This window comes from Trachemys scripta, chromosome 9, assembly GCF_013100865.1.
Source record: "Trachemys scripta elegans isolate TJP31775 chromosome 9, CAS_Tse_1.0, whole genome shotgun sequence".
Taxonomy (NCBI): Eukaryota; Metazoa; Chordata; order Testudines; family Emydidae; genus Trachemys; species Trachemys scripta.
The window spans coordinates 89,819,058-89,837,496 of NC_048306.1; the positions used below are offsets into that span (position 1 = coordinate 89,819,058).

General features: G+C 42.7%; 1 protein-coding gene across 1 annotated transcript in view; it reads right to left on the reverse strand.

The window, feature by feature from the left end:
• Positions 1-18,439, reverse strand: part of SPATA16 (spermatogenesis associated 16) — a 120,472-nt gene that overhangs the window by 64,114 nt on the left and 37,919 nt on the right. The window contains exon 4 of the mRNA XM_034781902.1: positions 3,275-3,359. Within this exon, the coding sequence (XP_034637793.1) occupies positions 3,275-3,359 (85 nt within the window). The remainder of the gene's footprint in view (positions 1-3,274; positions 3,360-18,439) is intronic.

The window sequence follows — 18,439 nt, forward strand, 5'->3', positions numbered from 1 at the left end:
AGTGAAGAAACAAAGATAGCCAGTAGAATCCTGAAAACTTTCTGTCTGCCCATTGGATCTGAATTAAAGTGTGATAGTTTCCCCCCGCATAAAAATCAATCTTTACCGAAGTAAAGAGCCTCAATGATCTCCACCAAGATACCCTGCCCTGGGTATGTCCTCTTCTCTACTTTCCCTCAAAATCGTGAGACAGCCTTGCAGAATTCCGGAGGAGGAGAATGGTTAACAAGAAAAGGAGTATGCATCAATAGCTGTTGCTTTGGTTACAAAGGCACACAAGCATGTACAGTCGTGACAAGTTATTTTCAGCTTTATCCAGAGATAAAGAGAGAACATTAACATAAAGATTAGTACTTGTTAATGCTACCCGGTCACCCTCTGGTGATAGGTCTCACTATGGTGTCATGCCCCACAAAATACTGGGTAATCATTGCTATGGGCACTATTAACACTGAAGGGACACTTAATGCTGAATGCACAGAATTCAGCAACTCAAAAAGGTAAGGTTGTTGTTCATGCATCTTCAACATACAGTGCTTTCTCAGGCCCCAGTACTTCTATTGATTTCAATGGGCACAATATTGGGCCCCTAGCTGCCTGTATGTGAACACTCCTAGATGTTATTGAGTCCTTAGCCCATGCTAAAGACACTAAATTGAAAGCCAGTGACTTTGCTCAGTGAAGCAATGTCTGCCCCACAGTGAAAATCAAACACCTGGAGAGATCAAACCAGGGCTGGCTCCAGGCACAAGTCGAGCAAGCTCGTGCATGGGGCAGCAGATTCTACGGGGCGGCATTCTGCCCAATCCTAGGGCGGCACAGCCACTTTTTTTGTTTTTTTTTTTTTTTGCTGTCCGGCTGCCCTGTAGGGGGCAGTGGCGCGGAGGAGGGGAGCGCTCGGCTGGGAGCAGGCTGCGCACTCCATCTGCCCCAGCCAGTGCCAGGTCTGTAGCAAGCCTGGCAGGGTAGCCCAAGTCCTTCCCTCCCCGCCGACCGGAGCGGCGCGGAGCCCTCCTGGCAGGCGGCGCGGCGGTCGGGGCCGCGTGGCGAGCGCCCCGCTGAAGCCCTGGCCGGCCCCCTTCTCTCTCTCCCCCCGCTCCCTCCCCCTTCCCCCTTCCCCCTTCCCCCCGCTAGCCGGGGCACGTCTGCAGTGCAGGGAGTCCCCCTGCACCCTGGCTCCGGCCGCGCCGCAGGTTTGGTTTTTTTTGCTTTACCGTTCTGGCCGCCCCAATTTTTTTTTTTTTTTGCTTGGGGCAGCAAAAAAGCCAGAGCCGGCCCTGGATCAAACAAATGGGAAGATCTTCATTGACACTTCACAGCTTCTGCAAACAAAGGAGACAAGAAATTCCAGCTCCAAGGACAGGCAGAAAAGAAGCAGGAACAGAGAAGGCAAAGACTGCATGTTCCCACCAGTGAGGTCTTGGGGAGTTGGGACTTTACTGGATCTCCTGATGCATATGTAGTAAGCACCTAGGGGGCAAATACTCTTCCCAGTGCCCAGCCCATGAATCAAGTCCACAGAATGGGAGTGGAGCTGGAACCTGGGCTGAGGTAGAGGTTAATACACAGGTCCTTTGATCTATTCACATTTGAAAGTTCACAGGCACAGCAAATGCTAGCCCAATGGGTAATACTCTGAACTAGACATGCTTTGCACTCACAACAGTTCTGAAAGACGGTGGCTCCTAGAGTGAGATGTATTCGTGTGTATAAATAAGAAGTCAGAGGATGCAGCTAACAATTTAGGAAAGGGAAGATTCATCCTGCAGACCTCCAGGAGTGACACTGGAACATAAAGGGCCTGATTCTGATCTTCATTACACTGAAGTAAATTAGAAATGTTTTTTCTTTTGCTCAAAGAGTATCTGTGATGTGGTGTATGCCAGTGTAAGCGGGATCAGAGTCAGACCCCGATATTTTATCATAAGGTAAAGTTTATGCATAATGTATGAAACCTTTATAGATTGTATGGATTTTTATTAACCATTTAACCAGTGACAAAGTAGCTTGACATAAAACCTCTTTCATCTCATCCTGGGAGCCAGGCCATGAAGCATGTATTTATGGACAACGGGGCATGCAGATAGGGAGGTACAGCTGGGGCAAATATCAATCAGGGAGTGGAAAGGATTAGCTTTATGACTGATAGGGCCAAAAGCAAAGGTGAGCTCTCTAAGTGCTGGCATGTGGAGGGAGAGCCCATGAATTACCCTCTGATGGTAGGGGATGAACCGTTTCGTTCCTGTTGGGTTTCACTGCTAGATGAGTGGACTGGGCCCCATCTCAAATTGCAGAGGTTGCACAGGAGGTGGGTCCCCCCAGGGTGGAACCCCAGCTGCTACACAGTCTTGGCACCATGCTTTGGTTGTGCTTAGGGCCAGCTTGGGCAATCAGGAGGGAAGGCACAAACAGGAAGGAGAGAAGTAGGGAACTAATGCCCAGAGAGTGGATGGGAAGAAGCAACTGAAAAATAAGGAGATCCTGCTATTAGCCCCTTAACCCAATCCTAAAAATAAAGAGACAGGAAGGAGGAGAGACTCTCAAGTAGTTACTGGAGTAAGTAGAGTTTCCGGAGCATAGATGTGTGCGTGTGTATACGTGGGTGTGTTTGGGACAGAGGCTAGAAATGTAACCAGTACCAGTGATCTAGCACTAAGCCCCAATCCAGCAAACACTTACTTGATTACTTCCAAGAATACCGGTACTCCCATTACAGTCAGTGGGGCTACACATGTGCTTAAAGTTAAACATGTGCTCGAGTGCTTTGTTAGATCAGGGCCCTGATCCTACAAAACCTTACTCAAGGGAGTAATCATTGCTCGAGTGATGAGGCTCATCAAAGCTGATAGGACTACATGCAGTGATTAATCTTTGCAGAACTGGGGTCTTACTAGTTGTCTTTCTTATTGTACTCTGTTTCCCTGAGACCACTGGTTAGGTCTTTTTCCCTTCCATTTCAAAGAGTATGAAAATTTATCAGAAAAACAGTCTCAGCCAAAATTTTTTTTAAAAAGGCTCAGTATCTGGAATTAAATGTTATAGCACTCCATAAAATTGAAGTATGAGCCAAGGGTTAACAACAACCTTGAATTTTGCCCTTAAAATTAGTCACAGAAAATCTACTTAATTATAAATACGTTAGCGCTATACAGTGTCCTGCTGATTGATATGCCCCAGAGCTATCTTTGTCGGCAGTCTTTTAAGCACTAATCCTTCATTTTGGTCCTAATAGTGAGATGGGCTCCTCCTTTCTAGTTAGACCATCAATTTTTACCTGCCAATACAGTTTGATGAGCTTGCTTATATGCTGCTCACTGCCTCCTGACAGCCAGTACATGTAGTCAGCAGTCATGGCACTCCTAATGACAAGAGCAGAATAAAGACGTGAATGTTGGGGAGGGGAGGGAGGTAAAAGTACCAAGTTTTTAAAGCAGATAATATAAAATGAATATAATATGAAGTTTATATAAAAAGGGCACACAGTTATACATAACTATCAGTCCTTGCTCAACAGTAAAACACATTTTGGGACTACAGCAAGCATTTTTATTAGGTAGCTAAACTATATGCGAGAAAACAACCTTACATTTTTTCCTTTTATGGTTTTTCTATTTATATTGTGCTCAGATGTTTAATGGCTGCTCAAAAATATTTTATTCTGGCTGCTGCTTATTATGCTTTAAAGCATTTATGGACTAAAATATTATAATATAGTCTAAATTTCTTCCAGAACAGCACTGAGATGTACTGCGAGTCTGAGAATACCTCAGTCTACAGCAAAGTCAAACATAGTTCACCTTTGATTAAATTATGCTATAAAAAAAAACCCAAACCAATCAGCAATCTTTGTATCTAATTGAATACGCTTTAGTATCCAGACAGTTTGTTATAACCATTGCATTACTCTCATTAGACTGAGGGGATATTAAAAACTATTGTAAAGCAGATATTAATGCATTGCTTTCATTGACTTTAGAAAATCAGTTTGCTTTTATGGCTGCTTCTCCAAACTGCTCTCCATTTCCTATCCTCTGGAGATTCCAAATCCAATTAAATGTGACTAGATGTAATTCCAAATTGTCACTTTAGTCAATTAAACATATAATAATCTTGTGTACCTAATTACTAGCACCAAAAGTTTATTTGTTGATGTAGTGCTATCAATGTGTACATCTGCATGTTTCCCTTATCACTGCCTATATATTAATTGTACTTTGACATTACTGTAAATTGAATTTGAAATCTCCCCTCAGTTAAGTGTATCGCAACGAGTAATCCCAGTCCTGTTCTAATACCCTTTCCGATTGTTTTCCAAGCCAGTATTATGTTCTTAACAAGATCTGACCAAAAATTACAAGGATTTAATAATAAACATTTCAAAGCAGGCCTGGTATTAGGAGGCTGCATATTGTGATACTGTATTATAGACCTAGGAATGAAATCTGCTCTCAGTTGTATGCATGCAGCTTCCATTGACTTCAATGGGAGAGATGACTTCAGTGGAAGCCATGGATTTGCACCTGAGGGCTAGATTTAGCTCTAAGGCTCTCTATCTAGCCCTCATTCAAGTCACTGGCACAAGTCAGTGGGACTTGTGCGGGGGAGGGATAGCTCAGTGGTTTGAGCATTGGCCTGCTAAACCCAGCGTTGTGAGCTCAATCTTTGAGGGGGCCATTTAGGGAACTGGGGTAAAAATCTGTCTGGGGATTGGTCCTGCTTTGAGCAGTGGGTTGGACTAGATGACCTCCTCAGGTTCCTTCCAACCCTGAGATGCTGTGATTCTAAGTCCCATTGACTTCAGTAGGACAAAGAACAGCACCTAACTGAGCACATGGGACAAATATGACCAGATGGGTTGTTTGGCATATGCCAGCAGTTTGTTTCCCCATCATCACTCCAGGCAACACACGTGAGCCTATCGTCCATGTGACTCCATCCTGTTGAAAAGAACAGCATCTAACTTAGCACAGTTAGTATTCTTGTACCCTGATACAGTAGACACAAAGGGTGAAATCACAGCCACCGTGAAGTTAATGGCAAAACTCTCATTAACTTTAACGGGGCCAGGATTTCACTCCCAGCATGTAACTGAGGAGGAAGGGAGAAGCTACATAAGAACCATGCAAGAGGTCTGGAAGGTTTTTGCCTACATTTGTAGAACGATTCTGTATTGTTGTTCATAATTTATATGCAGGGTGGTCTGTAATATTTCCCCCTGCTCTGGTAAATGCAATAGTTAGTATTACAATGTACTGTGTGTGTATGTGAGTGATGCTGCCCTCTAGTGTCTAGCTCAAAAGAAAGACGAGACTTTTATTATGAACTAAAGCAGTTCTTCTTCAAGTCGAGTGGCGAGGCCTGAAGAAGGCCAGAAAAGCTGAAAGTCTTTGTTCTAGTTCCAGCTCACCAGGCGCATGTGTGATGAGGAGAGATTTATTTAATAACTATGGATTCTTTCCAAGACCAAGAATGTTATCTATCCAGGTTTGACATGTGTCCATTTTCTAAGCTTTGCTGAGATGGGAAGGTGCACGGATTGGATCTATAATCCATTCAGCTGGCTTTATGTTAGGAGAATGCAGAAATAAGCGACATTTGCTGGTTGGGATTGCATCTGGACCTATTACTCAACAACTGCTGCAATTTTAAAGATTACATTTTGCAAATCCTTAGTCCAAAATGTCATGCTCATCACGGCCTCACTCTGTCCACTGCAGTATGAATGTGTCACTGTGCGGATGCCAAGCCGCTCTGCCATGGGCCAAGTATGACCAGGTGGGTCAGTTGGCATATGCCAGCAGATTGTTTCCCCATTCTCACTCCAGGCAACACTCGCTGAGCCTATCATCCAAGTGACTCCATTCTGTTGAAAATGTAGCCCCAAATCCACCTGTCATTTCTATGGACCGCCTGTTCCTCCTCAGCTTCAAACAGTTTTCAGGGGTAGTTTTGTAGTTCAAGCACTGGACTGGGACTCAGATGTGGATTCAGTACAAACAGTAAAGCCACCTCATGTCTCTGTGACCCAGCTTCCTGTCTGTAAAGTAGGAACAATAATACTTGACTATCTTGCCTATTTAATTTGTAAGACAGCAAGGGCCATTTCTTACTACATCTTTGTACAGTGCTTAGCCCAATGGTAGGGCCTCAAGGCACCATTGTACTTCAGATGATACCATTTCCCTATTATTCTTCCCCATTATTTTGTTCTCATTTCTATGAACAGGATTCTAACCATGTACAAATTTCATGCCTCCATGTTTAGTTTACAGTATCTGCTCCAGTTCTTGCTAAATTTCTGCCCCTTCTTAGGCACTTCCGTAAATCCCACTAGGAACGTATCTACACCTTTCAGCACCAAAATACCTTTACAAATCTGGCCCTTAGTCTCTCTCTGCCTCAGTTCCCCATCAGCAAAATGGGGATAATAATCCTTCCTTTCTCCTACCTGTTACCTATCCTAACTCTAGCATGTAAGTTCTTTGCAGAAGAGACTTTCTCTTACTCTGTGTTTTTACAGCAGCCCAATCTCAGTTCTGGTGTTACTATAATACAAATCACAATAGCAATACAGAAGATGGTGTCTCACTCTGTTTTAAATGAATGTCAATTACTATACACAAGGGACCTCTGTTTCAAGGGACCTGTACTTTCTGCTCTTCCCAAAACACAGATGGAAATGGGAAATAAATGATACCCCATAATGTGGTGTGCGTATTATAGCGCTCTGTTTATCATGGGAGTTCAGGTGACATTTATAAAGCCATTGAGCTTCACTCTCATGATATGTATTCTCATCATAAACCCTTAATAAAAATACAATCTTTCAGTATAATGTAGAGTTGTGTAAATTTTATTCTTTCTCTAATTTTAAGCGTAAAATTGACTAACTCACAATGGATGGCTCCCTTAGAGTCTTTACAGTCTCTGGTATTAATCCATATTTAGTATTATATCAACCTGCTATTTGGTCCATCCCATTCAATATACATATATAAAAGATACTCTGCTTGTACTGTAGCTAATTTCTAAATGTTAATAACTTGGGTTATTTTTTTAATGGCCTAATGCACACTGTAGATTTTGCAAAGGTAGAAAAGGATGGAATATTGGAAGCACTAGAAGAAGAGGTGATAGTAGACACACATTCTACAAGAACTGACTATGGAAAATTAGAAGATCAAGCTGACACATGGGATTACTCGTAAGAGCCACTATTTCATCTAAATGCTTTAACTGTTCCCTGGAGGGTCTTCAGAAATCATAAATGAGAGGTAGGACAATCTCGTGGTTAAACCAAAAGCCTCACAATTAGGAAATCCGGGTTCTGTTCCCCAGGACATCAAGAAATTCCTTTATGACCTTGTGAAAATCACTTTAATCTCCCTGTCAAGTATCGGGGTAGCCATGTTAGTCTGTATCCATAAAAATAACGAGGAGTCCAGTGGCACCTTAAAGACTAACAGATTTATTTGGGCATAAGCTTTTGTGGGTAAAAAACCCTCTTCTTTAGATGCATAGAAATTTTCACTCTATGCATCTGAAGAAGTGGGGTTTTTTACCCACGAAAGCTTATGCCCAAATAAATCTGTTAGTCTTTAAGGTGCCACCGGACTCCTCATTGTAGTATCTCTGTTTCCAAAATGAGGATAACTTCTTCCCAAAAGTGTTATATTAATTCATTAATGTTTGCAATGCTCTCTGAGATTTTCAGAAGGAAAGCCCTTCATAACTCTGTAAAGTATTATCAGCAATTTATTTGTTTATTATAAAAGGAAGAAGAAGGCCACCAGATTGACAGAAAGCTTCCCAGGACCCAAATTGCCTTAGATTTGAAGACAGCATTATCCCCTTTGCTGAAATCCTTTCAAACGTAAAGCAATGAAGACAGAAATCAGAGCAAAGGATATGGAATAATGAGTCATCTGCAGAAATAAAGTTATAGCTCCAATGAAGGAGCCGATAAGAGAGAAGGACGTGAATATGGGTCACCAGCAGAGGATCTGAAGTAACATTTTCAAAAGTGCCTAAGTCCCATTTTCAAAAAAGCCCGTGGTTCTTAGAAGCCTAGCTGTTATTTAAAGCCAGTGGGACTTAGGCTTCCAAGGGCTACATTTTCAAGTACAAGTACATTTAGGAGCCTAAAGATGCTGATAGATTTTCAAAAGTGTCTAAGTGAGTTAAGTGCCTAACTCCCCTGGATTTCAATGGGAATTAGGTGCCTAACCTGTCCCTGCACTCCCCTGAGCGCAAGGAATGTACTTGCCCTCTGTCCCTACCTGGGGATGGGGGAGGAGGAAGGCAGAGAGACACAAGAAGGGAAGAAAGCTCCTATTTGTACACTTCCTCCCCTAAAGCAGCTATGCAGGGGCAGGACAAATTATAGCTTTATGCCTATGGTCAGATAAACAGCATTTTCAAGACACTCCGATGTAATATGACTCCAGTTCATGGTATCATCTCCCTGTTTCTGACACCTCCAGTGACATGGCATCACAGTATAAAATACAGACCTGTACAAACGTGTAATTTCTAAGGCTCTCAATACACTCCTAATTACTCATATTGCTCAGGTGGCAGAAAATGCACATGGATAATCTGGACTGAAAGAGAACAAGCAGTTGCCGGCAGTTTATTAGAGTCAGTTCAAATAATCAGGCTTTTCCAATGAATAGTCCTGCAGGGAAAGCGACCTCTTCTCTTCACAGTTTCTTTTTTTAGGACTTCTGGTTAAAGCAATGGGACTGGGAATTAGCACCTGGGTTCCATTCCCAGCTCTGTCATCGTTTCCTTGGATGACACTGACTAAGTCAGACCCAAATTTCAAAAGCGTGGTGTCCCGCTTGAGACACCTAAAATACGGCCTGAATTTCAGAGGAACTGCACATCAACAACTCCAGCTGAAGTCAGAGGCAGTACCCGGGGCTCAGCACCTCTGAAATATCATTCCCAAACCTGACAAACCCAAAGTTAGTGGCTGCATTTGAAAACGTTGGCCTTAATCTCTGCCTTTGCTTCTTCATCTGTAAATTAAATAACACTTCTTGCATTATAGGGATATTGGGGGCTTAATTCATTAATAGCCAAAATGTTTGAGAACTCAGATGGAAGGTACTAAGTTTAATAGCAAGTCCAGCAATGACCACTAAAATGTTGCTGGGCAGTTTCCATTCTTACCCTCTATTTTTAGCAATGCACCTCAAAGTCTACCCTTCTTTACCCATTAGAAATTAGTCTTTTCCCTCACTCTCTCTTGAGAATTTCTGTTGTTGACCCTAATGAGAAACGCGTAGCAACTTCTTCCTTCAGCTACTTACCCATGAAGAAAGGAACAAATAGGAGGCAGAGTGGAGTGGCATGGGGGCACATAGCTTTTTCCTATCCTTGCCGCGATCTGCTCTGACGTAGTGCTACCCTTTGCCATCCAGTCTGAAGCCTGTACTGGTGTCAAGCTTGGACTGAACTTACCAAAACCTACAACCAACTCCACAAACCCCTGATAACTCACCTAAAGCCGGACAAAGAATAGGGAGAGGAGTTGCTGCCTCTGAAGCCCCTCACATGAACAGTAAAGGACATGAGAGCTATTGAGGTTGCAGCTTCTCATGTACTTGCACTCTGAGCACTGCCACAAGGGGGCATGGACACCGCCCCAATAGTCACTGCTTTCAGGATGACTACGGTGGTAACGGCAAATGCATCCAAGAGTGGAAGGTCGCAGAGGCAATTGTTCAAGAATCAGCTTGACATTTAAATATCTCTTCCAAAATGAGAGGTCTTTTGTTATATCCAAATGAAGTTTGGAAAGCAGTCGCTAGCAGTCGCTAGAAAGCACCTGTGCCCTGTAAGGGCTACCGCAACAAACCCAAACCCAGCATGTGTTAAGGTAGTAAGGCTAGATTCAAAAATTCTTGCTATGTCTGCTCAATCTGGCCACTTGGTGGTGTAAAACAATAAGATATTTATATAGAACTGAGGACACCACAACAGACCCTGAAGTCTGTCTTAATCTTAAAGGATACATATTAAAAGACTCAAAGAAAGTTTTAGATGCATGAGTACTGCTGATTCCAACAGAACGCATATGGCCAGACCAGGCAGAACAGTATGAGGGGTCTGTGATGAGAACTGGAAGTGGTAATTATGATCTCCACTGGCCCTGAACATCTATTATTACTAGTACAATAGCATGAGAAATAGGATGAGGAATCTCCCCCAAAGGTGGAGAAGGAGAAGCCATGTACCCCCAACAGTTGTGCTGGAACAGGGGGAGCCAGGGGGTCATGGCTTCACCACTTTTTCCTGGCTGTAAGGGCAAGCAACAGGGAGGAGGGGGCATAGAAGAGAGAGTTAGGGGTGGGGGACTTGGGGAAAGGGGTAGTAGGGGGGCAGGGCCTCAGGGAAAAGGGGTGGGGTGAGGGTGGGGGCTCCAGGAGAAGGGGTGGTGCGAGAGCAGAAGTTCAGGGGGAAGGAGTGGCATGGGGGGAGCAGGAAGTGGCCTCAGGGGAAGTGGCCCCCCACTTTTAGGAAGCTTTCACTGCTCCTGACCCCCAAGGCTGGAAGGATTGCACCCACCATTCCCAAGAGGAAACTATGGGGCTGGTAGTTGGTGACTCCCTTTTAAGGGAGAAGGAGGCATCCATCTGCTGGACTGACGTGGCATCCCAGGAGGTGTGTTGCCTGCTAGGGGCCCATATATGATAGATTACAGAAAGATTGCTGTGGATCATCTGACTCTCTGTGCTGCTCACCCAGGTGGGGACTAATGATACTGCAAGCAGATCAGAAGTGATTACACTGCCCTGGGAGTGAAGAGGAAGGAGTTGGGGGCTCAGGTTGTGTTCTCATGATCCTTCGGTCAAGGGTTGGCCCAAGCAGAGACAGACACATCTTGGAGGTGAAGGTATGGCTATGCGGATGATGTCACCAGAAGGGCTTTAGCTTCCTCCACCATGGGATGCTGCTCCAAGAAGAAGAACTGCTGAGCAGAGATGGGGTCCACCTATCAAGGAAGGTGCAGAGTATCTTCAGATACAGATGGACTAACCCAGTGAGGTGGGCTTTAAATGAGGTTCAACAGAGGCAAGAGATAAAACTCAAAGGTAAATCCAAAACATGGAGAGCTAGATGACAGGTCAGAATCTGTGGGGAACATGGGCAATCACATTAGGGACAAAGGAGAGACAAGAGGGAATATAGAGGGGCAATCTAATGAACATCTTAGATGTCTCTATACTGATGCAAGAAATATGAGGAATTAGCAGGAAGAACTAGAAATACTAGTGCATAAACACAATTACAACATAATTGGCATAAAAAAACTTGGTGGGATAATTCACAGGACTGGATTATTCGCATAGAAGGTACAGCTTGCTAAGGAAGGACAGGCAGGGAAAAAAGGTAGAAGGTGTTGCTTTGTATATCAAAGATGTATACACTTGCACTGAGGTTGAGATAGAAGTGGGAGGCAGACCTGTTGAAAGTCTCTGGGTATAGATAAAAGGGGTAAAAAACCAAGAGTAATATCATGGTAGGTGTCTCCGATAGACCATCTAACCAAGAAGAAGAGGTGGATGATAATTTTTTTGAACAACTAACAAAACCATCCAAATCATAGGACTTGGTGGTGATGGGGTATTTCAACTGCCCAGACATCCATTGGGAAAATAACACAGTAGGGCACAGATTAGCCAACAAAAGTTCTTAGAATGCATCATAGACAACATTTTATTACAGAAGGTGGACAAAGCAACTAGGGGAGATGCGGTGCTAGATTTGTTTCTGACAAACAGGGAGGAACTGGTTGAGAATTTGAGAGTGGAAGGCAGCTTGGGTAAAAGTGATCATGAAATTATAAAGTTCATGCTTCTAAGGAATGGTAGGAGGGAAAACAGCAGAATAAAGACAATGGACTTCAAGAAGGCAGACTTTAACAAACTCAGAGAACTGGTAGACAAGATCCCATGGGAAGCAAGTCTAAGGGAAAACAAGAGTTCAGGAAAGTTTGCAGTTTAAAAACAAACATTAATAAGGGCACAAGAGCAAACTATTGCAATACATATGAAAGATAAGAAGTATGGTAAGAGACAACCTGGCCTTAACCAGGAGATCTTTGACAACCTGAAACTCAAAAAAAGAGTCTACAAAAAATGACAACTAGGTCAAATTACAAAGGATGAATATAGACAAAAAATAACACAAGCACATAGGGACCAAATTAGAAAGACCAAGGCAAAAAGCAAGATTAAACTAGTTACGGACATTAAAGGTGACAAGAAAACATTTTACAAGTCCATGAGAGGCAAGAGGAAGACCCATGATAGGGTAAGTCCACTACTCATCGAGGAGGGAAAGACAATAACAGAAAATGCAGCAACGGCCGAAATGTTAAATGCCTTTTTTGTTTCAATTTTCATCAAAAAAGTTACCAGTGATTGGATGACTAACATAGTGAACATCAGTATAAATGAGTTAGAATCTGAGACTAAAATATGAAAAGAACAAGTTAAGAATTACTCAGACAAGTTAGATGTCTTCAAGGTGGGACCTAATGAAATACATCCTAGAATATGTAAGGAACTGTCTGAAGAGATCTCTGAGCCATTAGTGATTATTTCTGAGAATTAACAGAGTTGGGGAGAGATCCCAGAGAATTGGAAAAGGGAGGCACCATGCAGAAGTAACAATTGCTGATATAATCTGTTGGCTCTCTCCAAATCATTGGCACTGCAAAAGGCATAGATTTCCTTTTCCTGTTCAACCACTGGCGAAGATTTGTTGCACAAGTGTTGCAGCATATGTGTGGGGCCCACCTCTTGTCCTGATCTCCAATTTTGCAGCCAAAATAAAGGAGATAGGCTTTCTTAACCATAGTGGTTATACTGCGCTTTTGTGATGCAAAAGTCACTTCACCACAAACATAGCAGAAGTTATCTGCACTGTTCACATAAGTACGAGGCATCTCTGCTCACTTTGGCTAAACAGAAATGTGTCCCTTTGAAAAATCAAACACTGACAAATAAGAGAGCATGACACTGTATGATTTCTAGAGCTGATATAGGGCAATTTGTTCAGCAGAGTGATGTAAGCTTCGTTATGATTGCATCATCCATGACTTCTAGAAATAACATGATGCAATTCATATTATGTATGATGCAATCCCAGCTTCAGATTGCATCATTCATTGTTTTGCCTAAAAAACAAGTACTGTCCAAACCCAGTCATAGGTTTATTCATAGATCCAGTCAAAGATGTATTTTAGCCATTTCTGGTTTAAATTGAGATCCCTTCCCTTTATAACTCACTTATCCTCCGCCATTCCCAAGTCAAGGGTTGTATAGACTCATAGACTCATAGACTTTCAGGTCAGAAGGGACCATTATGATCATCTAGTCTGACCCCCTGCATGATGCAGGCCACAAAAGCTGACCCAACCCCTTTCCCTTAACTCTGTATATACTGACCCAATAGCATGTCTTGAAAACTAGAGCCAATCAACAATTTTAAGCATCATTTTCGTTCTCAGTGACCCCGAATTAGTAAAGTTTGACTACATTTATTTCAGAAGCATTTTGGCTGTAGAGCAGTGTAATCAGAGTTTCAGATAAACAAAATTTGGTTTTGGAATTTTGAATAAAGGAGAGAGGTGTGAAATTAGCACAATCAGGGTTTGATGATTGCGTGTACACGGATATGGAAATAGCTACCAAATGCAGCAAAAGGAGCCCTGTGGCTCATGACGTTGCTAACATCTTATTGGCTGCAGAGGAGTGGATAGAACTCCCAGGGAACCTGCCAACAGTGAACCTTTATCATATGGAGAAGCAACACAAAGCACTCAAGGGCTGAGCGTGCTGTTCTGTTGTACTCCGAGTCCCAGATGGCTTAGGCAGTGAGAGACCATTACTAGGAAACAAAAATAAGTCTCCAGCAGGGCAATAAAGAGTACTAACCACCAGGTCAGTAGTTCTTATTGTGCAGTAGTTGCCTTTTTAAAAGAACCTGTCTTTTGGTAGTAAGTAGTAATATTTTCCTATGTTGTATTGAGATTAATATAATTTGTTACAAAAAGGCTACCTTTTAAATGGCAACTACTATGTAAGGAAACAAAGACCTTGCAAATGTGGAGCAAAAGCAGAGATGATGTACTTGGAAAGGACAAAATTTTAAGGAAAGAAATTACAGGAGGCACTTAGGAAAACAGGTCATTAAGCACAGCGATATCTCAGATGCTCTGTGACACAATATCAAACAAACAGTTTGCATAGATGCATGTCATGCAAATCTTAAGAGGCATGGAAAGCCATGCTGCCTGTTTAGGTTAGCAGCTGAACTGTTTGAGAAAAGATGGAGTAATTGGGATGAATGGCTTAAAAACAGGTAGCTGATGTAACTTTTAGAATAATAGTATCTATACTCCCTGTAAGTCAGAACTGATTCTTCCTCAGTTTGGTTGTATTCCCTTTTCTGATACACCCAATGCCCCCTCTATGAAGACAAAACCCATACTATCAACAATGCTGTTTACTTTTAATGAAAAATATTAGTAACTAAAGCTGCCCACTGTTTTTGACACTGCTTCAGCTGAATGGACTATTGTTTGACACTCACACATTTGAGAGTAATAAAAGAATAATGCGGAGAGCATAGAAATAACAGCTAGGTTTTTTTGGCTACAGATTGACAACATATACTGGTGTCAAATTAAATAATAAGCTGCATGGACTTTCCGTTGGGCTTTGACTGATCCTGATAAATGTCAAAGCTTCTTTCTTAGCTGCAATTTATGAAGTGCTCCTTTGTAATATTTCTCTGGGGAAATAGCACACACATAGTGGAAACTCTCCGTTCCTTGCTTGCAGAAAACCCCCAGATTCATTTTCTTCCTTCAATACTGAAAAATCTGACATCACAAATTGTCCTTCTCGCCAGCAGAGGTCTCCCTGTCCCCTGGCTCTGGGAAGGAAGTCAGTGACTGTAACTAACAAGAAATGCTTTCATCAGGCTGCACTACAGTAAAAAAACAAGGTGGAAGGAAAATGAGCAAAATAACGTGGGATAAGGTGGGTTTGACTCTTCCTTTATTTTATCTATGCCAGGATGTAGCAAGGAGGGCAAAGTTGGCATGCAATATGGACATTCAAATGAGATCCTACCCGTGCACAAGAGCATGCTATTAGATACAAGTTTCTGAGGGCTGGTCCACACTGGGGCGGGGGATCGATCTAGGAAATGCAACTTCAGCTACGAGAATAGCGTAGCTGAAGTCGACGTTTCCTAGATCGAACTAAGTTTACTTACTGCGGGTCCACACGGCGCAGGCAAGCTCCCCCGTCAACAGCGCTTCCTCCTTTCGGCGAGCAGGAGTTCTGCAGTTGACGGGGGAGCGCTTCTGGGATCTATTTATCGCGTCCAGATGAGACGCGATAAATCGATCCCAGAAGATCGATCTCTACCCGCCGAATCGGGCGGGTAGTGTGGACCTAGCCTAAGACAACAAGACATTATTAAGGCAGCAGAGTATGTGATTTCAGTCAAAAGGGATGTGGCTGGTCCAAAATATGGCAAGCACTTCCACTGACAGAAATGCAAAGATAATGTATGCATAGCATATTCATGAGTGTCCTTCACTAGGTGTGTTCTGTGCCTAGTCTATACATTAAAACTTCTAAATGATACTTGCATGCCTTGTGCACCATCCTTATGTAACCCACTGGTGAATGTGGGTTAAGGTCCCTTCTCTGTGCCAATCTACAGAGGACAGGAATTGAAACAGCCCTTAGTTACACAGCCTTGGCTTTTTAGCTCAAGCTGTTTCAGTTTGTGGTTATAGTTCTGGAAGTCCCAGATTCAATCCCCGGTGTGTCATCCAAGAGGCAGCCATCACACATGCATGATGTTTACAGTAGAGTTGGTACTGACGTTTATGCCACCATGAATAGCAAATGCAAAATAGTTCTCTTATCTCTGAGCACTTCATTCCTGAAAGCAGAAGTAATAAATGGCACCCCAAAAGACTTCAGTGTTGAGCCAGCCCAACATAAGGATTCTTGCTTTACTGGATGTATCTGGGTATCTGATATCAAGATTCTTTCACTGGCTACATCTTCCTCTGCTGCAATGATTTTCTGGCATACTGAAGAAGCTCTGCACAGGATACTACCTTAAGTTCATTCTCTCTGTCTTGACCCCAAGAAATTCACAGGGCCTGAGATACTAGTATAAAAATAACCTTCGCTACAAGATCTGTTAACATTGTGCAAACCATGAGGCCCCAACGGGACTTTCATTAGTGTAACCAGAACAAAGTTGGTTTCCATGACAACAGATTTTTATAGAAATGGTTTTTGCTTTGTTTTTTGTAAACTGAAAGAAAATCAGTGGAGAGATAAATAGACCATCCTCCATTTCTTGAAAAGCATAAAACAGCTCGTAGGATTTATTTTTTTTTAACAGGAAGTAGCCTGTGAAACAGGTAAGTGTAGAGGGAAGTCAATTAATGGCTTTCGGAGAAGAATATAGGATCAATACTTATGTGATAGCACCATAATGAAATTTAAAGTTATACTGTTCCTAAGAACAGAATGACTAAACTTCTTAGGAACATTAAACTGTTCAAACATATGCCTTTTAAGTGATAAATCAGAACCATTTATCCTCCCCTTTCCCCACAGTACAAATTTGGAGGGTTTGGATAAAATGGGACCAGGAACTAGATTCATGCAGAGAAAGAGAGAGAGATCCTGTAATCGACAAAATGCTGAGTTTCAGAACTACCAAGTCTGGTTTGCTATAGAGCAGATGGGACTATCTAATGCCATTTTAAATAGAAGCAGTAAACAGCTGAGTCATCGATACTGAGGTTATTAAGATCCTAAACCTTCTTCCTTCTTCAGCACTGCTTAGCACTATCCTGTATGGAGTCACGGGTGAATATGAGGTGTTCTGGCATAAGGAGAATGAGTCTGTGCTTTGATCCACTTTCTTTTGCTTTTATACAGCTAGTTCCAAGTCGCTAGTGTTCTAGCTGGTTTCAAAAAGTACTATCGGTAAGTGCCTCACAGAACATGATGCAATTAAACCAGGCAGTACAGCATTCTGAGCAGCAAAAAGATGACAGCGAAATGGTTTTATTGTAAGAAGCAAAAATAAGCTTCTGGACTTTGAACTTCAGGTTTCAAACCCAATATGGAGCCTGACTGTTTCTATGCATTGCAAATTTTCACTTTGTATTACTCAGGCTCAACCCTGCTCCAGTTAAAGAGGTTAGATCACATGTAACATATATTAGCAAGGCAGGGAAGAATGATAGCTTTCATATCTATGCCCCCTGGTTTGCCCAGTTATTTCTGCAGGCAATGCATTCTCTATGACTACTGCCTTACCCCATCCCTCAATGGCAGTGTTTAGTGACAACTCTTCTTGCACTGCCCTCATTAACTTCCCTAGATGCTCTCTCACTTACAGGCAATCCAGCATGCTTCTTGTCAGACTTCAAGTTTCTCCCCACCCTCTAATCCATTTCTCCACATTTCAGAGATACCTCTGGAGGAGAAACATTTTTACTGAAATATTTAGTATGTCTTAGAGGCAGTGGCTACCACCTTCTAGAATTGTTCATTTTTCAAAGCTCTGATCCATCAAGCAGTGCCTTTGGGATTACTGCACAACACTGTACACTGCATGAAGGGCAGCCTGTTAGAGTCTTGGGCTTGGTCTACACTAAACCCCCAAATCGAACTAAGGTACGCAACTTCAGCTACATGAATAACGTAGCTGAAGTCGACGTACCTTAATTCGAACTTACCGCAGTCCAGACGCGGCAGGCAGGCTCCCCCGTCGACTCCGCGTACTCCTCGCGGCGAGCAGGATTACCGGAGTCGACGGGGAGCACTTCTGAGTTCGATTTATCGCGTCCAGACAAGACGCGATAAATCGAACCCAGAAGTTCGATTGCCTGCCGCCGAACCAGCGCGTAAGTATAGACAAGCCCTTGGGTTGCCAACCCTCCTGGATTGTCCTGGTGTCTCCAGGAATTAAAGATTAATCTTTAAATAAAGATTACGTCATGTGATGATGCCTCCAGGAATGCATCAAACCAAAATTGGCAACCCTATTAGAGTCGCATACAGGAGCCATTTAGACACCTGGAGCCAAATTCAGAGATGAGGCAGGCAGTGATACATGTTCAACTGCTCACACTGATTTAGACTCCCTGGCATCCAGGTTGCCTCATACATACTTACATCCATTCTACCAATGTCTGAGGCAGCCTGAGTTGGTGTCAGTTACACTGAGGAGCCAGAAGGTAGTAAAAATTACAATATCCCTCATCCTACTTTAACTTGTACCTTATGGCTATTCGGTGTGTAACTTATACCAGTTCAGTCTTCTTACATATGGAGAGAATAGGTGTAAGTAAGTATGAAGGAGTCTAACT